The 22,657-nt window shown below is 44.7% G+C and overlaps 1 protein-coding gene across 1 annotated transcript in view; it reads right to left on the bottom strand.

Moving 5' to 3' along the window:
- DNAH10 (dynein axonemal heavy chain 10) overlaps positions 1-22,657 on the bottom strand; it is a 99,762-nt gene that overhangs the window by 49,171 nt on the left and 27,934 nt on the right. The window contains exons 20-43 of the mRNA XM_084819652.1: positions 22,049-22,525; positions 21,493-21,651; positions 20,467-20,583; positions 20,277-20,379; positions 19,282-19,460; positions 17,120-17,331; positions 16,072-16,228; positions 15,735-15,968; positions 15,523-15,645; positions 15,125-15,358; positions 14,642-14,865; positions 13,916-14,185; positions 13,482-13,665; positions 12,613-12,747; positions 12,260-12,412; positions 11,828-12,016; positions 11,379-11,525; positions 8,607-8,798; positions 6,855-6,973; positions 5,973-6,131; positions 4,933-5,068; positions 3,234-3,353; positions 1,793-1,927; positions 456-672 (exon numbers count right to left, since the gene is read on the bottom strand). Of these exons, the coding sequence (XP_084675778.1) occupies positions 456-672; positions 1,793-1,927; positions 3,234-3,353; positions 4,933-5,068; positions 5,973-6,131; positions 6,855-6,973; positions 8,607-8,798; positions 11,379-11,525; positions 11,828-12,016; positions 12,260-12,412; positions 12,613-12,747; positions 13,482-13,665; positions 13,916-14,185; positions 14,642-14,865; positions 15,125-15,358; positions 15,523-15,645; positions 15,735-15,968; positions 16,072-16,228; positions 17,120-17,331; positions 19,282-19,460; positions 20,277-20,379; positions 20,467-20,583; positions 21,493-21,651; positions 22,049-22,525 (4,375 nt within the window). The remainder of the gene's footprint in view (positions 1-455; positions 673-1,792; positions 1,928-3,233; positions 3,354-4,932; positions 5,069-5,972; positions 6,132-6,854; positions 6,974-8,606; positions 8,799-11,378; positions 11,526-11,827; positions 12,017-12,259; positions 12,413-12,612; positions 12,748-13,481; positions 13,666-13,915; positions 14,186-14,641; positions 14,866-15,124; positions 15,359-15,522; positions 15,646-15,734; positions 15,969-16,071; positions 16,229-17,119; positions 17,332-19,281; positions 19,461-20,276; positions 20,380-20,466; positions 20,584-21,492; positions 21,652-22,048; positions 22,526-22,657) is intronic.

Raw genomic sequence — 22,657 nt, 5'->3', positions numbered from 1 at the left:
AAACACGCTTTCTCTGAGCAGACTAGACTGGAATGGGCCTCCTCCACACAACAGGGACAAAGCTTGTTCAATTTCCACAAGTCCTGCCTCTGGAGGAAGAAATAATACCCTCCTCCACTGATGAGAAGAAACATTCTATGTTAAGTCCCAACATTCCTTTCCCAACATGTCATTTGCCCAGTCTAAATCACCTCACCAGAGGCTCTTAGGCCTACTTAGGGGTGGGAGAAAATATAGGTACCATACAGATATATGTGTTCCCCATCCCTACCCCAAAGCAGCTTTGAGGGGGATTCAAATCAAGAAAACAGCATGGAGGAAACAGGTTAAACATCCCCTCACCCAGTGTGTCTTCACTGCGGAATACTTATGCTTAACTGCAAAAGGGCGAGTGATGTCACAGCAGTTCCTTCCAGAAACAAGCCATGCCTTATAAAAGACTGGCCATAGCCCACCTGGCAGCTCTCCTGGTTTAGCTAGAGTCATCTCATCATTAATGGTTGACATAGAGGAGAGCCGTTTAACGAAGTCATCGAATTTTGCTCTTCCAGCATCAAGAAGGCAGGCGCCTACAGAGGAATATAAAGCTTCCAGGAAGTAGCACTCCAGCACATCGGGGTCCTCTATCTCCTGCTCTAGCAGGGCATCCAGCATCTTACTCAGCTGGGTCACCTGTCATATGAAACCACAAAACAATCATGATCCTCTTTGTGCAAAACCTTTGGGGTTCTTGATTCCACGTCCCCAAGACATGTCGCTTATGAATTCTGTCAACAGGTAAAGAGGTTGCCCAGTTGAAAGCAGTACCAACTACTTTGCTGGGTCTAAAAGAAGGGTGATGAAGGAGGGCTTGGAGTTAGCACTGGCCAAACAGTTAGGAAGCTGTTTGTGAGTGCATCCCAGCAGACAGGACGAGGAACAAAGAAAATGTGTTAACATAGGACCATTGCAGCCCATTGCACACAGTAGGCACTTCACTTCAAGGTTCTGGGATTTGGAGATTAATGGAGAAATTGGTGGAGAAAGGCTCTGTACAGAGCCTGAGAAAACTTGTCAGGCCTGAAGAAGTAAATATAACACTTCGGACACACACAGTGGAAGCAGCAGTGTGTGTGTACACATGTGCAGTAGGACTGCAGTATTAGATAGATTAGTTGGTTATATTAATTCATCTAAAAACATTAATTGACTAAAAAGACAACAAAGGCAACACTTTTAAAAAATGTTATTTACTTTTTAATGCAAGTACTTGAAAAAATGTCTCTTCTTAGAAGAAGCATCCCCTTTTGACTCTCATGCTGGAGGGAATGCCTCTTCTCAGATGGCATCTACTGCGATATATACATGTGCCATCTAAACGACAGTATGCCTTTTCCTTCAAAAATATTATTTTAGTTATAAGCATATGTATGGACATTTAACTGAGTCAGTATTCAGTTAAAACTCATTTGATTGCATTAACTAAGATCTCTTTAATATTTAGGGCTGTATGAAGGGACGTTCTCGGACAACACTTCCTAGATTGAGCTGAGATATTTTCACTGCCGACCAAATCCTGAAGAAGCAAATTTTTGGTGCCAGACCATGTCTTGAAATTTCCCTTCAAATGTCACTCCTATCTCTATGTCTCCCCATTCCCTACTGTAACCTAGAAATTCCAGAGCTCTTTTTTAGTTCTAGTAAATTCTTCTGAGCAATATGCCTGAACTTTGGAATGCCTCCTGAACCACTCTATGCTTGAGGTTCCTCCTCTTCAATTGTTCCATTAATCAACAAAGCCATCATTTCTTACCATATTTAAGTCCGTCTGTGGGACAATGGTCTTCAGTTTCTCCCCTTGCCGCCCGTCGACAATTCCTTCTACAATCATGCTGATCAGGTAGGGTATGTATTTGTCAAAGAGCCTATTTAGCAGTTGTTGTTCTTGCTAAGGAACAAAAAAGCCCACAGACATTCCAATGTATCCTTTTGAATTGGCCCTTCCAGTCCCCGTGCTGTGCTATACATTCTTCCTTCTCTTAGGATTGTGGCATAATTTGTTTTAAATTGTAAATCTGAAGTATGTACACTGGCAGCTGTGCACTCCATCCACAACCCAAGAATCCCAGATTGCTCCCTGTGAAGTAGGCAGGTTTGTGCAAGGTCACAAACAACCTGTTCAGAAATAAAGTAACAAGAGGAAATGGGCAAAGTCTCTATGTGACTGGGCTGTAATAGAAGGAGGAGGAGGAGTGAGGTCTAATCCAAGGAATCGAGGGGAAAACATATCTGTTCTCATAAGTAGAAAGTAGGAGCAGGATCTCCAGAAAAGCCCAGTTCCTGTGGAGGAGACAAGGCTGGAACTGGGCGAGGTCTCCTCTTCTAACTGAAGCTTAAAGGGCTGCTTTGATTGACATGGCCCTGCCTGTGGAAAAAGTGGGAGGAGTAATCCATCTCTGGATAGCATCCTCCACTGAGGGAAAAGCAGCATCTCTGTGTCTCCTTTTCCCCAGTCCCTCCTAGCAGCTGCTAAGAAGGGTGGGAAACTCGTGACACCATGACTTCACATCATGTTGCGGGTTCCTCCAAACATTACAGGTAAGGCTGCAACATTTAGTAGACCAAAAGGTTAGATTTGATTTTTTAAAAACTTTCAAATAATCTAAAAAGGTATCCCAATCAGTCGGGAAGCAGTTTTTTTTTTTTTAATCAAACAATAATAATTTCAAAGACGAATACTTTCAGAAACTGCAGGTGGCTGGCATCTTCTTTGAAGAGGCAATCCTACGTCTGTCTGACATAGAAAGGAATGCCTCTCTTAAGATGGTACCTGCTGCGAAACACACTTATCATCAAAAAACGGAAATATGTTGTTCAGTTACTTCAATCTGCATAGATGTACATCTGATTAATGCACATATGGTTGATCAAGTAAGATTTCTTTAACCAAGTGACAGCAGTTGTTACAGAGGATTGGAGCAGAACTAAATGCAGAACAGCCCTGTGCCAACCATTATGTCTGGTTTTGCTTTGAGGAACAATACAAGCAGTAATGAAATATCACTTCATACATAAAAGCAGACAAAAGCACCTTGAGTTGGAATGCTAATGGAGTCGACTACACAGATATTGGTATTTCTTCTAGGTAGACTCACACAAACTCCCCTTGTCTAGACATATATGAGAATCCATCACTGGTCCTGATTTTCAACAAAACATTTCAAGATCAGTCTAAGCAGCCTTTTTTTTTTTACCTTATTCCTTTGGCTTGACCATTTCTGCCAATAAGGTCTGTATCTCAAATTCTTTGGGTCCACAAAGACCATCCCACAACGTGATACTGTTGCAGGCGAGGCATATTGTAAGTCTCCAACCTAGAAAGGAAGTCTGCACATTTACAAGACGTTCTGTGCTAGCAATTAGTAGTTCCAGGTATTGATGGCCATTGAAAAAAAAAAAAAAGGCACCGTGAAGCTCAAACCAGAAGGATTGGAATTGGGTGGGGCTCCTCCCATTGAGGGAATAAAACACAAAGTCATTTGCATAGCCCTGCCTCCAAACCTAGTGGGAGGAGTCATCCACCCCTGGATAACTTCCACTACTAAAGGAGAGTACTCAGAAGGCACACATGCCACAGTTCTCTTGCTAGTGCTAAGCCAGTTTTGCCCTATAAACTGCATGGCTGTGAGGCTGCCTGGTCCTATATAGAAGCCGCTCTGAGCTAAGAATAAGCAATAAAAATAAATAAGAGGAAAACAGATCAAGAACACCACCACTGAAGTCCAGTGTGAGCAGAGAACACGTCCCTTTGGCTGTTATGTTTAATGACATTCCTGGTACCCAGCATCTGGGCAGTGTCAGGAGCGCTCCTGCTGCCTTCTGAAATCCTCAAGTAGTCAGAATCAACATGCAGACAAAAAGGGCTCTTTTCCAAGGCTTTATTTCCATTCAACCTAATGACTCTTACAGATGCTAATTGCCTGAGACTAAGCGGAAAACTCAAAGGAGCAGCCTACCAGGGATTCTAAGCGTTAGGAAGTCAGTTGGTCTCCGTTTGGAGAAAAACGCAACTCTCTGAACTTAAGGAGAAAGAGGGGAGAGTCCCCCACTGTCCCATGGGGCATCGGGGCACAGCTGTTGTCATCGTGCCAAGCGGGCTGAGCGCCTCCTCTCGGCACCCGCAACCTTTCACTTGTCTCGGCACCTGCACCTCGTGTCTAGAAGCTCAAGTTGTCCCTCCCTCTCCATGCCAGGGTCACTGTTGCTCCCAGGAATGTGAGTGGGGGGGGGCTCTCCCTCCAGATGCACCTCTGAAAAACGAGCCGGTTCCTCTCCCACGGATTGTATCTCTTCCTCAGAATCAGAGCTGCTTTGGAACTCTATGGGCTCAGATGCAACCCTGACAGCCAGTTTTCCTCAATACCTAGAAACATAGGAAGCTGCCTTCAACCAAATCAGACTATTGGTCCATCTAACTCAGTAGTGTTGACACTGACTGGCAGTGGCTCTCCAGGGTGTCAAGCAGGATTCCTACCTCAGGCAGTATCCAACTGTGTCATTCCATTAGCCCAAATGACGTTGCGCTGGCAGAAACTAGGTTCTGAACTATGTGCAAGAGAAGAATCCAGCTAAAGGTACGGTTGCGCAAGTGTAGTTGCGCAAGTGGCTGTGCATTATTCTCATGCAACCTGTTGTGCAACCAGTTGTGTATAACTCTAGCGCAATCAGTTGCGCAACCCGTTGTGCAACTGCTTGCGCAACCAGTTGCACAAGCGTAATGGGTACCTGCTTGAACAATAGGAAGATTCAGGGGAGCTCTGCTAGCGCTATTTGAGTTTGCGGGATGACACTGTTGGATCCTGCCCCTAGCCTAGCTAGGGATGCCAGGAAGTAAATGCCAGGCAGGTGCGTTGTTGACTGAGCGAAGGCCCCCCCGACATGGAACTTCCTTACCTCAAACAAAAGGGCGCAGTGGGCCTGAAGCCTGATCCGCTCCCCGTTGGCCAAGGTCAACAGCTTGTTATCATCCATCACAGAATTCATGTTTTCTACCCAGAGAGCATCCACATCTCCATCAAACAAGATGTACCTGTGCACACCATTAAGAGAAAGGGCACTTCAGAACTACTCATTCCCATGGCAGTTCTAATCCAACTCGATTTGATCTCTAGAGTTTCACTGGATCGAAGGAAGGTTATCAGGAGCATAAAAGAAAGTGAATTGGGGCAGGGGAGGGAGGGGGGATTGGAAACTATCAAGGACATGGGAACATAATGCCTAATCCCCTGGTTTTCAACCATTGTCTGGTTGGAGAATCCATGTAACGTGATATCCTGCAGAGCACCCTGTCTTCCCCCACAAGATGCAAATAAGCAAAGTGAAAATAGGTAAAAGTTACAAACTCTTGGTTGCATAAAGCCTGCAGGAGGTCCTCATCTGGCCTGCCAGCTTCTCTGCTGGCTTATCTTTGATCAGAGATCGGAGATATGAGAATTCCCCTCCCATGCTGCAATGAGGCTTTTAAAAGCTTCAATCCAGCATTGGGGGGAGCATTTTGGGGCGGTCATTGCTGGGAAGGGAAGCGCTAGCTATCTTCTCCCCAACACTGCAACCCTCACCCCAAAAAATGTGTGTGTGGGTAGGGGGAAAGAGAGAATGATTGCAAGTATGTGATTCAATTATTGTGTGTGTGATTGAGTGTATGAATATGAGTGAGTGTGTGATTGTGTGTATATGTGAGTGAGCGTGTGTGTAAGTGAATGAGGTCTGGGCAATCTCACTGGGGCCACATGACATCAGTGAGGTGCCCCCCCCTTTGGCTGTACCCCCCTCCCCTGCTGCTGGCATGTAGTCCCCAACATGCTTGTCCAGGAAACAATTTGGCCCTTGGGCTGAAAAAGGTTCCTCACTCCTGCCCCAAGGGATCCTTGCAGAATCCAGGAGTTCCACACAACCCTGGTTGAATAACACTGATGTCACCCTGAAGAAATTACCTTCTCTCCTTTTTGTCAGTGGGTTTATTGATTTCCCTGAAGATGTTGGACAATACTCCATCGGTCCAATCTCGTGTGGTGGGGTCTAGAATACCATACAGCTCGATGACACTCATGGCTTTGGGGTTCAGGGTGTAAAGCTTGGTCAGCAATCCTAGTCTAATTGGACACCACAGATGCAATTAGGAAGAAAAACAGTAACATCTCACATTTGAAGTCACCAAAGTAAAGCTTGGATACAAGCACCTCATAAGGCTATCAATGGCTATTAGTCCTGATGGCTGTATGCTACCTCCAGTATCAGAGGCAATATGCTTATGTACACCTGTTGCGGGTGGGTGCTGTTGCACTCATGTCCTGCTTATGGGTTTCCCATGGGCAGCTGTTTCGCCACTGTGTAAACAGAATGCTGGACTAGACGGACCCCTGGTCTGATCCAGCAGGACTCTTCTGATGTTTTCAAGCTGTATATCCAATAAAAACATGAAGAAAAGAGCCCTGCTGGATCAGACCAAAGGTCAGTCTAGTCCAGCATCCTGCTTCCCATATGACCAACCAGGTGCTCCTGGAAAGCCCACAGGCAGGGCTGGAAGGCAAGAGCCCTTGCTGCTGTTGCCCCAGCAAATGACATTCAGTGGCATGCTATTTATGAACACGGCGTTATCATGACTAATAGCATCTGATAGATATATCTTCCATGAATCTGTCAATAAAACCAGATATACTATGAGCCCACCCACTACGTTGAATCAGTTGAACAAGATGATCAGGAAAGTGGGGCAGTGTCCTCCATATTCATCCTCCTGCTCTTTTGAAAAGACTCCAGCATAATAGTAGAACAAGTCTATAACTGTTTGCATTCACATTCTAATCCATACTCACTTGGTCTGAGCCTGACACAAGGTGTTAATGACCACAGACTTGCCCCCTCCTGTTGGTCCAACGACCATTGTGGTATGACGAGTCAGCATTGTTTCATACATTTGGACAACTTTATCCACCTGATGAAAAAAAATGAAATAGAACCAGAAATTTCCAGAGGCATAAATCAACAAAACTCCATTTCATGGAATTTGATTTCAAATATGGCCCTGGTGATCTTCATAGCATCAAACAGAGATGCATCAGAGTTTTGTGAAGTTTGTGCCTCAAAATCCATGTTTCATCTCCTGTAAAAAAAATCACTACTATGGACTGGAGACAGGCAAATTACCCTTTTTTCCACGATGTACTGTGTTTTCCTCTTCACAGGAGCTGAGGGACCAGGTCCCATTTTGTTTTCCTTTATGAGGACCTTCAGGGCACTATGACTCTGAGAGGGGAGAGGTCTAAGTTCCACTGCTGTTTGTATGGCCCCATCGAGCGCACACACTCTGGGCCTCCTTTCCCCAAGGGGAAGGAGCACTGAGTGTGATGTTCCATTAAGTCAGGGTGTGATGTTCCATTAAGCAGTTCCTTCACTGCCTCAAAAACTCAGAGTTTGTGAACGTTTTCAAAGACTTCAGGGGGAAGGGAGATGTTTATGGGAATCAAAATACCCCATAATGGGTTTTGTGTATGGTAGCCTTCCCCAACCTGAGGCCCTTCAGATGTGTCAGACTACAACTCCCATAGCCCCCCATACAGCTGTGCTGGCTGGGGGATTATGGGAGTTGTAGTCCAACACATCTGATGGGTCCCAGGTTGGGGAAGGCTGGTGTATGGTATTATGTAGCACTTCATGCATTGTTCCTTACATTTTGAGGGCCAGTGTAGTGTAGCTGTTAGACTAGGACATCTGGCTGCTGCAAGGCCCACTCCATTGGTTCTACTGAGAGACCAACTCCATTTGTACCTCCTCTCCCTCAACTGTCAACCTAGTGACAGCTGAGGGAGAGATGGAACTTTGTTGCCCGCTCCATCGGTTCTGCTGAGAATCCATTAAGCTTCTCCTATCCCTGAACTATTTATTCTTTAAATTATTTATTAAAAGCATTTATCAGTTGGTTTTCTGCACACCAGAGCACTCAGAAAAATATACAATTCAAAGCAACAGTACAATAAAAACAACAGATCACAACAGCAAAATAAAAGACGAGGCGGAACCTTCTTTAAATGACCCAAAGAGCTAGGTTACAATACATCAAAGGCCTGGTGAAACAGTGGAGTTTTTGCTGCCAGTCTAAAGCTTAATAAAGATGGAGCCAACCTGACCTCCCTAGCGAGGGAGTTCCATAGTTGGGGTGTTTTAAACTAACTAAATAAACAGGACTGGGGAGCCCCAGATTCAAATCCTACCACCCAAGCCATGAGTTTCCCCAGGGTTTCTGACAGCAATGTAGTTCAGAATTAGCACAGGGAAGAGGAGAAAGGACCAAGGAAGAACAATTAGACATGACAATGACTCAGTTTGGTGGGATAGGTTTAAGCCAAATACCTCAAGTTGAGGAAAAGTTGAGAAAAACCCAGGTCACAAGCCATCATAATCCAAGGGGAAATGTCTTTTCATCACCTAATACAATGACTGCTACCTGTGGGCTGATCAGAAGACCTCACTGCGGTAGAATCTGATTTCAAGAATGCCACTTTATGCTGCCCCAAAGATCTGGATACACATTTATGATACTTTCCATCTTTCTGTTTTATTTTTAGTACCTGAACTGGCAGAACGACATAGCCTCCTTCAGCAAGCACCTGCTCAACAGCATCATTAAATTTAGGGTAGCGCACTCGAGGGCAATCTAGTCCAGGAAACAGGTCAGAGATCAGGCCGAGAAAAAGAGGAACATCTTCAAAAACAAATTTGGGGAGGTTCATGTCTCGTAGAGCTCTCATCAGGACCACATCCTATTTTTTAATTTTTTTAAAAAAGCACAGGGTTAATACAATATTTGTACACTGAACGTTATGTCAGCAGCTAACAGAAAATATAAAAACAAGTAGTAGCCAATAGCAGTGGTATTGGGTTTTTTTCAAATATAGTTGACGCTGTTGTTTAGATGCCTATTTTGTTTGGAACAACCGACAATAGTGTGACCATCCCAAAAGATGTCTCTTCCTAGCTGACAAGGGTCCGAAGCTGGCTTTCATCTAGGGACACAGCCAGCTTGCTTGGTATGTTGAGAGAGGCAAACTCAGAGCTGGTAGGGCCTGCCAGCATGGTCACCAAGAGAACATTGCAATGACAGAACATCACAGCATCCATGTGCTTCATCTAACTGTTTTGTTATTAGCATTAGTATTAAAATGTATACGTTGCATCCCATCATAAAAAGCAGGCTTGAAGCAACATATACACGATATTCAGAAATCTATGACTAATATAGCAGGGGGGAAGCCCCCCCAATCAATATAAATCATAATCAGCACAATAAAACAAATCAAAATAAATACCATAACAGTATAATCCACAAACAATACAGTATGAAAAGTGTTCATCCAGAAATGCACAAAATCTGCCCTCACTCACAGCTTAGAATGAACACCACAAAAGAGGCCCACAACAATTGAGCCAGAAGTAATATCCAGGTGCCTAGGAAAATAAGTACATTCCATAAACCTGAGGCTATCGCAGAAAAGGCCTGTTCCCAGATAGACACCCTCTGGGCTTCTCTCGGAAGGGGTACACAGAGAAGGGCCTCTGAAGCCGACCTCGGGGACCAGGTAGCTTCATATGGGGAGAGGCAGCCCTTGAGGTCCCACGTAGAGTTTTATATTTTGAAACCTGCACTTTGAATTTGACCTGGAAACAAATTGGCAACCGGTGCAGTGCAGGTGAGCCAGAACTGGACTTATACATTCACATCGCCTTATCCCAGTCAACAATGTGGGTGCAGAATTCTGCATGAGCTGCAGTTTCTGAAATGTCTTCAAAGGCAGCCCAATGTATGTTGCTTTGACTCTCCTACTCATGCAGTTGGGAATGTGGCAATTGTGCATAGGTTGCTCAGCTAGCGTGTGCTACAGCTTCGAGATTTGTATTTCTTGTTGTTACCGGTAATTCACAACTCATGATTATTGCACTGATTATTGCATTATATTATGTTAATGGCACAAGAGATGGATGGTCTTGTTTAAAAAACGGGGGGAGGGGGGGTCCGTTAGATGCCACATACTGTTCATGTAAGTTTTAAAACTTCACATGATGGGATATTATTGACCCATGATGACTTATGTGCAGCTATATTGTTTTACTGGAAAAGGAAAGGTCTCAATACAGGCATGGTTTTTTTAAGCTTCCAAATGGTGCCATGCTTAATAACTTTCAAGTATTCTATTTGTATAGGTTTCTTGGAGTACATTTGACCCCAGTACTAGCTTGGTACAGACTACTTTTCTATCAATGGAGAGTTAAAAGCATCAGGAAGCAGGTGATGGGAAATATCTCTCTCTGCCAGAGCCTGGAGAGCTGCTGCTAGACAATACTAAGCTAGATAGACCAGAAGGGGAAGTAACTCAGTACAAGGCAGCTTCATATGTTCACAGCTTTTTCAGTGGGACTAACGTAAGTGGGCCTGTGTAAGTGATTTGAGGAATGAGACAACAACCACATTCAGAATTGACTCACATGACCAATAAGCAGCCCTGATTATGTGGCATGTTCAGTACCAATTACTGTTCATGGCCCAGCGGTTGTGCCAGGCTGGTGTTCACTACACCACATCACATTTCACTGTGGGCAGAAAACCAAAGTAGTTGCTTGGCTGCGAGTTGGTGTTCTGTTACAGCCAGCAAGCTCTGTTGCAGTGAGGGCATAGCACTGTTGGGCACTGTGAGGTTTGGGGTACAGGGTATCCAATAAGGATCTGATTCACACCAAGATCTTGGGGCAAGTCAGGTTCAGCTGGATTTTGACCAAGCAGAAGTCAGGTTTCCTAGAGGGGCACGAACAGGAACAGAGCAGCACCACAGAGAAGTCCAAGCGATGCTGGGGCTGGAAACCAGACAATCTTCTATATATGTTGCTCCAACAAGGAGCAGATTGTGAATGAGCCTTAAGCATAGTTTTAGCTTCCTTTAGGCTGGTTAGCTCCACTGCCATACTGACTGAAGCCTTCTCTCTTAAAGGGGCCTGTTTCAGCAGCTGTGACCACACAGAAAAAGCTGCAGCTTGGTGGTATATGGCTGGAGTTCTCAGAATCTGAGGGTGGCAATGCAGCCTTCTCCAGACGCAGGGAGGCTAGTCCCTGGGGCTTTCCTGGGGAACAAGGCCCTAAGGAGGTGGGAAAACGTATGATACTCTTCTTGTAGTGGAGCCCTCTCCCTGTTCTTTGAACTCAGGGGCCTTGTCAGGGCCCTGGACTATGACAGGCTGCTGCAATACACCCTGAATCCACCACTGGGGCCAGTCAATGAGAGGTCATGTGAAAGAGCCCCCAGATTCACTATTTCCCTGGATGCCAGGACAAAGGAATAAGATAGATTTACCTCATTGAGATCTGGTGAACCTCTTTTCAGTTCTCCAGCCATCACCAGGACTGACTTCAGAGCCCGAAGCCCAAAATCATAGTGATGCTGCTTAGAAAGCTGTTCTTTTGCCAGTTTGTATAGCACTGTCATCTTCTTGGCCAGAGTCTGGTGAACAAAAACAGAGCATGAACATAGACAAACTTTGTTATTAAAGCTCTGAAGCTTCCCATGTACACTTTGTGTTGGTTCCCATATGTATGTGATAAATGTAACATGACTCACATGTGTGAATGAACTAGTATTAGAGTCAACACCAAAGAAAGATTTTTCATTTCATTCCACATCATCTCAAGAACAATGCTTTCGAGTGGAATCTGTTCACACAATCAGCTACCAGTCATCAAGTATTGCATCACTGAGGGATGTACGTTCCTGTGAACCAGCCCTTTGCAAAAGCACTGACCTACCTTTGCCATAAGAAACCCTTCAGAAAACAGCATGATTTCACAGATTTGCTGGAGATCTGGCACAATTACAACTACAGGCCTGAACAGAGCCTTTACAGATTCAGGGAGCTCAGTACGGCCCGCATAGCCGGGATTCATGGTGATAAAAATGCCCATGCGAGGATCCAAGGAAATTTCTTGCCCTTCAAACTGAAACATAAACCCAAGTCAAGGTCAGAAGATGCATAACAGAAGGAAAAATGGGCCTGTTGTAGGATCCCCGTTTAAACTTACATGCACATACATGTCAGTGCACCTGTACCCAAATTTAACCCTTCATGCACAAAACAGGACATGGACTGTGAGAGCTCCCTCCAGCCTGGAGAGAAGAAGGGATCCGTGACTGGATGCCTCCTCACACCAAACGGTACCAGCTTCTTTCCCTTGCTTTACCTGAAATGTTTTCAGTTGGTTCATCAAAGCATTTCGAATTGTCTGAATCTGCGAGGAAATGACTGAAAGCACGGAAGCGTCAATCCGATTAAATTCATCGAAGCAACCCCAAGCTCCACACTGGGCAAGGCCAGAGAAAATTTTACCCACTGCCTACGATGCAGAAGAGGGCAAAGCGTTAAAATGAGCTCTACTGCTGTGCACTTCTGCACTACACTCTACACAGCATGGTCAAGGGTGAGGTATTATGCCTGTGGCATACAGTGAATGATGGGACGAGCAGAAGTGCTTTTTTGGTCATGAGAAAGAGAGAGAGCAGCAGCAGCGGCACAATGCAAAGCTGACATTCCTACCTTGAAATCCATGCCTTCTCCACAATTGGTGACTACACAAAGCAAGCCCAATGCTTTGGCAAGATCTTTGGTTGTCTCAGTCTTCCCAGTTCCTGCTGGGCCTGCAGGGGCTCCACCCAAATACATGGACAAGGCCTTTGGAGGATAAGAAGCAGAAAAGCAATGCTAGGTAGGAGACAGGCTTCGCCACTGCAGTGGCTGCTAGATCCTCCAGTAATTAAGGATGGGGACAAACAAAAGTCTTCACGAGCACTGAAGGTGGTTTGGGAGAGATCGCACTTCTTGAGGCGTACACACACATTTCTTTTGTCCCACAGTCACCTCTGCTCAAACAGCTTTGGCAGGTTTTGGAAAGAATACAAAACCCTGCAAAACCAGTTTACTGGAAGTGAAAGTAGGCTGAGTGGGAAAGTACTCACCATGAGCAGCCACCCCTCTTTCAAACCACTTTAAATAGTCTTAAAGACAAGACTGGAACTACGTGGGATCTCCTTCAAGAGAAGCTTAACAGCGTGTGTTGACTGACACAAGTATGTGGCGTGAGCAGGAAGAGTCGGCCATTTCTGGATTACCTCTTCTAATGAGGGAGAAGAAGTAGCACAACTTTGCAGCTCCCCTACCCATTACCAAACCCCTATTCTGTGCTTGTATTGCTGGCACAGGAGTAAGAATCCTGCATGAATGGCATTTCTATGCTGGCATGAGTAGATTCTTTGTTTGGTGCCAAGGTACTCACTAAAGGAAACAGGAATAGTATACTGGAAGAGTAGCTACTTCATGGGCACAGTATATATTCCAAATTTACACTCCGCTTTTTCAAGGGCACTTAAGGACTTGAAGATAACTGAAAATCCCCTTTTCTGGTGTACCTGTGTGAGTGTTAGATATATCCGGTCTGTAAGTGGTGTGATGACTAGACGTCCATTTAAACCCATGTATTCATAGCCATAGGAAAAGGTGCCAGTGCACTGCCGCACATTGAGTTCATCTGGCTCTCGATCCCAGTAAAAGCGCAGCTGGCTTTCCCACTCAAATTCGCGAGCTTCCATAATGCTAGAGAGGGTGGGAGAGAGAGAGAAGTTCCAGACTTCCATGAAACGTATGACATCAGAGCAGATTACCAATGGCATCAAGTGAGATGGGGCAAGCAGAGGGAACAGGGGAGACCCAAGGAAAATGGAGGAAGAAGCAAGGATTCCTTTACTTAAATCCAAGACCATGAGCACACCATCAGATCACACAACAGTGTGGTTGATTCCGTACTATGCAGAACAATCACAGTCATTCATATTTCTGCAATTACCTGTCTCTTACAAATGTATCAACTATATCCCTCGCATGGACATCGATGATGAGAACAGTATTGTATTTTTTCCTGTCATTTTTGCTTAGTGGCTTGGTGATCCGGGTTACTAGTGAGTCGATTTGCTGGTGCATTCTCTTGGCATAGTTTTTCATTGCCTGCTTTTCTCCCTTCTTCACTTTTCGAAAGACGTCTTCCACCTCCCAGGTCCACCACACCTGATTGGCAGCCAGCACCATCATGCCTTGGTACATCAACATCCAGTCAACTCTAAGGAAAAAGCAGACTCTCACTGATGAATGAGATAGGGAATGCACGATGTCTGGCTGCAGCATGCTAGGAGTTGTAGGACTTTTGTCTGTTTAAACAATACATTGGATTGTGCCCTAAATTGCACAAGTCCTGCCTGTTGGAGCAAATGGGAGGAGTAACTCAAGACAGAACGCCATATTCCACAGATGGAAAATCCCATGTTCCTGATTCAGCAATACAGTACTAAGCTGAAGAGTGGGTCGTATTCCTTGAACCACTAGGTGTGATCTGGTATTGTACATCAGCTCACGCAGACTGAATAAGCCCATGCTGCCCCCCAAAATTGCCACCACTTGCAGTGCAGACAGGTGGGGGACCAGCACATAGATTCAAGAGCCAGCATGAAGACATTCTCTTAAGCCACACTCAACTCAACCTGCTGCCAACCTGATGTGCTGCATTTGATTCCCTCACCTGCTTCTGTCCTCACAGTACCGAAAGATAGCTTCTTTAGTAATAAGTCTGTTTGTCCTCCTCATTTCAACAAGGACAGCAGTCATCCAGTTCTCTACTCTGCCTTCAGCTGGGATAGCTTTTCGGAACTCCATCACTTCACCTTCAGCAGAAATCATAGCTGAGGCTATCTTAATACCATTGTCGTCTTCATGAAACTTCAGGGCAGCTACATTGTCATACATCTGAAATACATAAGGAGGAGATAAAATTTAAAGCTTCTCCCCTAAGAGTACTGTATCACCAGTATGAAGTTCAGGAAGCTTCTCCAAACAAATTGCAGAAATAAGCTTCAGATTCAAAGATGATTCAAGCCCTTATACCTGGTTAGGAGATGCACATTTATGTACCCAAAGAAAGTGTGGAACTCCCAACTTTACCGACAAGGGTATAAACCACAGAGTAATAATAAATAAGCACTCGGAATAGTGATCTGTTATCCACCTTGATCATGTGCTCCTGAACACACAGAGGGTCACTGCTGCCAAGAATACTCAGCAGTTCATCATCGGATATGAAGAAGAATCTGGGGAAAGCATTTCTCTTGGAATCCAGATAGTCGTTCAAACTTTTCTGGCATTTCTCCAGGCCATCGCTTATATTCTGTAGGTCTGAAAGACGATTCGGAGCTTCACAGCATTTCTTTATCACTGGATCTTTGACTGTTTCTGCCATTATCTGCAGGTAGCAGGAAATAAAGAAGTTGAAAAATGACTGACAGCTAATACTGTGAGTTACACCATTAATTGCGGGGGGGGGGGGATCTGAGGTGTATTCAAGCCATGTGTGCAATCAATATTCTGCACTTCAATGATCCCATTAAACACGGGTCAGTTACTTGCCCTTTTAAATATCCTGTCAATGTTGTCAAACTTTTTAGCTTCCTCAGGCAGTTGAGACCTTATATCTCCCCCAATAAAGATGCTTTCCAGGTACATCCATTTTCGCTGAACAATCATCCAGACCTATGGAAATCAAACATTGCTTTTAAAAAGAGGGAGAACAATGGGAAACCCAACAACAAATGAAAACAGATTCCATTTCACTTCCTTACCTCAATCACTTCACCAATCAAGGAGAGGGTTTTTTCCCAATTGTGAACAGTTGCCAGAAAAGGTCCTACAAATCTGCTCCCAGAAATACTCTGGAGATTGACTGCATTGTCATCCAGGATCTGAATTATATCATCTACAGCTCCCAAAATGAAGCCCCGTTCCTGAGTGCCTTTGAAGTACCTTTGCACGGAAAATTTCATATTCTCCCAGGTTTCTACTATTTCTTTAACTCCCTGTGAGAGGATAGAAAGAAGTGAAGAAAGTTCTTAAGGGCTTGTTCTAGTTATTGCTGGAAGGGCCTTAAAGACAAAAGGAGATAGCAGAGGGGAAATTTACCTTCTCAATGCTAAGCTCTTTGACAGCAGAACCAACTATCTCATTGATAACATCAGAATATTTGTGCAGCTCCATGGCAAACATATTCTCCAGAGTGAACGTTTCTGTTGCCATATCAAAACTTGTATTGGTTCGACGCATCAGTTCTTTCCAGTGCCTGAAAGACGTTGGCAGAACCACAATAAGATGGTTGGGTTCAAAGTTTGTTGCTGTAGGGCAGGACTGCACATAACCTGGACAAAGATCTGGTCCCAAATCCATATTTGCCAAGGTAATGGAAATGTAAGGGTGGAGGTGGCATTTGTAGCCCCCTCCCCACCCTAAACCATAAAGAGTTCATTTGAGAAACCAAGGAATTTTACTTCAAATCAAGACATCTAAGGTGAAGTGACGTCCAGATCTAGATTAGTCCCAGTAGCTGCTCACCAGGGGAATTGTGCAGCAAGACTATTTCTAGCCCCATGTGAATTTATTTATTCAATACATATATTACCAGCTTTTCAGAGAGATACCCTCACAAAGTGGCTTACAAACAATAAAGGCGCTGGAGACACCTATAAATATACAAAAGCAGTACTATCAAAAGTGAAGAAATTAAGCAGAGTTTGAGGTGGATGAGAATGGAACACAGAAAGTAGGGAGAAATCTTATGCATGTTTAGACAGAAAAAAGTCCTACAACTCCCAGCATTCCCCAGCCAGCATGTTGTGGGACTTGTTTTATGTCTAAACATACATAGGACTGCACCTTTAGCTATCTGCTCAGGAAAGGCCAGTTCCATAAGGGCCACCATCAAGAAATCTCTGCCCCTGACACTTGTCCATCTAGTTATTTGAACTGGTGGGCTCTTTCTAATACCATCAAATGCATTAGACAATCCTCCAGAAGAGCCGGCGAGAAAATAGAAGGGTTTACACATTTGGGCAGCTTTGCCCAAGAGGAGGATATAGATATGATACATGAAATGCATCAGGTGTAGATTCAAATTACTGAAATGTTTGGGTTTAACAGGTATAGACAACTCTATGTGAGTGAACTGAAATCGAACCTCTCTCTTAATGCCTCATTTTTCAAATCCAGCAGCAAAGGGATTGAGTCCTTAAAAGCCTTCATCTTCATTTCCAGGTGATACGCGACAGGCACACTCCGGACATGTTTTGGCAATTTGCGAAGGGTTTTCAGATATCCTTCAATCCCTTCCTGCAGCACCTGCACATTGAGGTTCACCCACAAGGTCTGAGACCACTCCTCTTTAGCCGCCTGGAATCACAAAACGACTTGTAAGTAAAAAAACGTCTCCTTCGAATTTGCAGACTGAAAGTTTCTCCTGCCCTCTCCCTCTGGAAAGAAGAGTCTGGAACCTGAACTGCGCTACCAACTGCCAGGGGACAGAAGAGGTGACCATGTACACAGTCATTCATTTCATTTCATTCATTTCTGTACCATCCAAGAGCCAAAGCTTTCTAGACAGCTCACAAAAATTACAACCCCAAAATACAACATAACAAAAACATAATACGGAAACTTTAACATACAATATTTAAGAACAGTTTAAAATAGCAAAAAAACAGTCACAATAAGGTATCAGGACCATGTATCTGTAATATCTTATGATCACTGAAAGATCCTTTGGGAGCCAATCTTGCCAGAAAAATGAGATACAAATGTAATAAAATAAATAAACCTTTGCAGAATTTCCAGTGACATATCATGCAAAACACACACACACACACAACACAGCTGGTGCAGACACACCCTAAAACAGGGGTATCGAACCACTTTCAGCCCAAGGGCCAAATTCCATCAGGGAGAGGCTCTCAGGGGCTGCAGTCCAGTGGTGGGCAGAGCCAAAGGCATAAGGGGGTGGGGCCAGGGGAAGTGAAAAGGGCCATCTGGGTAACCCCGGAGGGCTAGATTTGAAGCCCTGGAGGGCTGGATTTGGTACCTGAGGTTCTGCACCCCAGCCCTACAAAACCAGTGTTCTCCCCGCCTGTCCAGAAGACACACCTATTTTTATAGCTTGCAATACACAAGGTAGTGGAGGTGGCCAGACTCAGATCCAATTCCCTTGACTTTCACAACCCAATGGAATCATAGAATAGTAGGGTTGGAAGGGGCCTACAAGGCCATCGAGTCCAACCCCCCGCTCATTGCAGGAATCCAAGTCAGAGCATCCCTGACAAATGGCTGTCCAGCCTCGTCTTGAAGGCCTCCAGTGTGGGAGAGCCCACCACCTCCCCAAGTAATTGGTTCCATTGTCGTATTGATCTTACAGTCAGGAAGTTTTTCCTGATGTTCAGCCAGAATCTGGCTTCCTGTAACTTGAGCCCATTATTCCGTGTCCTGCACTCTGGGATGATCAAGAAGAGATCCTGGCCTTCTTCTCTGTGACAACCTTTCAAGTACTTGAAGAGTGCTATCATATCTCCCCTCAGTCTTCTCTTCTCAAGGCTAAACATGCCCAGTTCTTTCAGTCTCTCTTCATAGGGCTTTGTTTCCAGTCCCCTGATCATCTTTGTGGCCCTCCTCTGAACCCTCTCCAGTTTGTCTGTATCCTTCTTCAAGTGTGGTGCCCAGAACTGGACACAGTACTCCAGATGAGGCCTAACCAGTGCTGAGTAGAGGGGAACTAGTACTTCCCGGGATTTGGAAGCTATGCTTCTATTAATGCAGCCCAAAATAACATTTGCCTTTTTTGCAGCCACATCACATTGTTGGCTCATCTTCAGCTTGTGATCGACAACAATTCCAAGATCCTTCTCGCTTGTAGTGTGGTTGAGCCACGTATCCCCCATCTTGTAACTGTGCATTTGGTTTCTTTTTCCTAGGTGCAGAACTTGGCATTTATCCCTATTAAATGTCATTCTGTTGTTTTCTGCCCAGCGCTCCAGTCTATCCAGATCACTTTGAATTTTGTTTCTGTCTTCCAAAGTATTAGCTATCCCGCCCAATTTTGTGTCATCTGCAAATTTGATCAGCATTCCCTGCACCTCCTCCTCCAAGTCATTAATACAAATGTTGAAGAGCACTGGGCCCAGGACTGAGCCCTGCGGTACCCCACTTACTGGACCAAGCCCCTACTTACTGTTGGTTGGGCTGAAGGAGGTAATTCACTGTAACATTGTGTAAGATTTGAATCCCCATCCTTCTGGGATGTAGACAAGGTTCCCAGCTATGAGGACTAAATAGATTTAAAACAACAACACTCACCCGCTGCAGCTTGTAGATTTCATAGATCTGCCTCAGGCCCTTCATATCCTTTTGGATTTTCATCATATCAGGATACATTGTGATTGGAAGGTCAAACAGCTTTTCAGCATTTGCCAGCTCCTGACGATTTTTCTCGTGTTTCTCAAGTTCTTTTTCAAAAACTACCATAAGCTCTAATCCTGCAGACAACAATAAAAAATAATGGCTGGATGTGCCTGATCTCATCTGATCTCAGAAGCTAAGCAGGGTCAGCCCTGGTTAGTACTTGGATGGGAGACCGCCCGGGAATCAGGCTTCCTGCACTGAGCAGGGGTTTGGACTCGATGGTCTTGTAGGCCCCTTCCAGCCCTGTGATTCCATGATCTATGATCTATTGGGGCACCAAGTCAGACTGAAAAGGTAGGCAGTTTGAAAGCCACTGATGTAAAGCAGAGGTGGGCAGAAGGTAGATCTCCAGATGATTTTGGACTTCAACTCCCAGAAGCTCCTGCCAACATGGTCAGTGGTCAGGAATGCTGTGAGTTGAAGTCGAAAATATTTGATGATCTATCTTCTGCCCCTGATGCAGAACATATAGATAAGACGAAGGTAGCGTGCTCATTGACACAACAAAACACCCCCAAATCAATTATGAGGCCACTAAAGTCAGAATATGCCCAGGAATTAAAACCTGCCAGTTACTACTCTGGTGATATCACACCTCAGTTTGCTCTCACTACCACTTCCACAGCCTATGGCTACAGCAACTTATTAAGCTACTTACTTCCTCCTTGAAAAGCAACTCACTAAAGGTTATGTAGGAAGATGGACAACAGTGGGAGACAAGGGGGTGGACCGTAATATGGAGCATCATCATAGCTTAAAGCCTTTATAAAATGGTGCTTGTATTCTCATAGGAGAGGATTTAAAGGCTCATGGGCTTCTAGCCACTGCAACATTACCCATTGTTTCTCCAGACTGTTTGATAATATGAGTACCAGTGCACACTTTCTTACCTCTATCAAGATTCTCACCAACAGAACCCGGCCCTTCAGTAATAAATCTTTTGTAAAAGTCATCAATTTCCTTACTGTAATTTCCAATCTGCTCTCTTGTGATCTAGAGGGAATATCACCAAAAGTAAGACTGGCTCTGCCTCTTTTAAATGCATTTTTCTGCCATGTAAGTTAAATAAAACACCAGTACCTCAGTAAATGTCTTTTTGATACTTCCAAGGCTGTGGTCAACTCCTGATGCATCAGAAAAGAGCGTATCCCACATCAGCTTTATCTTATCCACCAGATCCTGTTCTTCTTCTGTTGTCTAAAGTAGAGCAAGGATGACGGTTCATAAGAAAATGTGTTGAAGCCTTCGAATCTTAAGCCTAAGTTTGCTGGTGTGCAGCCCAGCACCTCCCCTAGGGAGTCACAAGGGGTTTGCTGGCTTCCTCAGGCCTGCTTCTTATTCCCCCAAATGTCCACACTCAGGAATGGCTCTTGTATGGGATTGGCCATCCAGCTTTTTAAAGGCTACCTCAATGTTGTTGTTATGCAACAAACCATGCCAACATCCCTGCATTCTGTCACCCCAGCTCACTGCATTCTCTCTCCTTCAACCATGCTGGCTATCTCAGACCCTCCACACTACCACAGCCCTTGTTTCTCAAGGTGGCCCTAAACCTCTTCCATCAACATTCTTGTCGGGCCTCAGTCTGGAATGGATCTCTTGAGTTCAGTTTTCCTCCACTGACAAGTTGGGACAGAATCATATGACCTTCTGGACATGGTTAAAGCAGAGTGAATCCTTACTGAAGTTGTTTATGAATCAAAGTGGTTGAAGGCTTTACATGGCAGACATATGCAACAGCCTTCAAGATGCTTTGGGTAATGAAAAGAAGCTGTGAAAGCCTGCAACTATGAGTAGAAGGAGAGAAAGTTGGTTTTCTTTTTATCACTTTCCCCTTTGGCTATTTTTCTACTCAAAATGGCACTCCTAAATAAAGAATAAATATGTTTGACCCAGAACTGGGCCTCTGACAAGTCCTATTTAAGTCTCCAAGTCCCTAGTGCAACTCATTAGGCCTGTGACTGCCTTTCAAACAGCACTAAAACCTTAGTCCACTATGATAAGGAAAAGAAGACACTACTAGACCATGTAACCCTTGACGTTCTGTTGCACTTAACATAAATACTGCCTCACCACATTTGACTGCGTTCAGTGAATTTCACTTACAGGAAAGTCATACATTGCAAGGGTACGGTATCGTTCCTGAATATCCAAGTACTGGAGTTCCACTTCTAAAGACATATCTTTGATTTCAGCAATTGTGCCCAGGACAAATTTGAGGTCTTCAAGGGTATTGGGAGTTGTCTTGAGGTTATGTGACAATCTCTGGAAAGTAAGATTTTTTTTTTAAAGAAACCTCATGGAGAATCATTTACTTGGAAATACTCTAAAGAATCTATCAGTATTTTTAGTTAAGTGATCATTTGTTTGTGATAAATACAATTGTAGATCCTCAGGATCTTGGAACATTATGCAAAAAATATACACATAAAGTGCCTTCTGACTGCAAAATATGGGTTTGTTTGGTGTAGATTGGGGGGGGGGGGGCTGCCACAATTTATCCACCACCTTGGCTAAGAAATTAAGGCAGCTTCAGTCAAGGCCACATCAACCACTGACAACAGCATCATTTCAGGACATCCCATTATGTAGATTTGACTGGACTGTAGCACTGATACGTGCATTTCAGAGACAGATCATCATCAGCGGAAGAGGGCCCTACCTCAATGTTTTCTTGGAGACTGTAAAGTGCCTCTCTGGCCGACTCACTGAGCAGCTTCCCAAGCGAATTCACCCAGCCCTTGGCATTTTCCTGCACCGTGAAAGCCAAAGGCCCAAGCAGGAGGCGGATGCACTGCTCATCTTTGATCATGGGCTGCTGAATCACTTCTTGGGCTACCTTCATGTAGAACTGCAGCTTGTCATCAAAGGCAACGCAGGCTGGCTTTCTGGCAGCAAACTTCTCCATCACAATGGCCTTGTCAAGCTTCCACAGCGGCCGATACCTTTTCCACCGGTTCAAGTACTTTGTCAGGCTGCCCAGGAGCTTGTGCATGTTCTGAGTGATGAGGATGGCCTGTTCGATGACTAAAGGGTTCTGGGAGATATCGTTATAAAAGCTGAAGACGATGGGCTCGTCATCGCCAGTTTGCTGCGGTGGGCAGTCAATGCAGGTGCCGTGCATCCAGCGAACAAATAACTACATTGGAGACAGAAAGAGGGTGGACAGGCCTTGTTGGGTCTGCGGCTTTGCAGCTCTTGCCCTGCACCCACACAAGGGAGGGGCTGGCACTGAGTGTAGTCACAGTTGCATCAGCAACACCAGCACAGC

This window comes from Heloderma suspectum, chromosome 13 (assembly GCF_057233095.1).
Source record: "Heloderma suspectum isolate Gila_16-S chromosome 13, 16-S_ref, whole genome shotgun sequence".
Taxonomy (NCBI): Eukaryota; Metazoa; Chordata; class Lepidosauria; order Squamata; family Helodermatidae; genus Heloderma; species Heloderma suspectum.
This window is presented reverse-complemented; position numbering and strand designations above follow the sequence as displayed.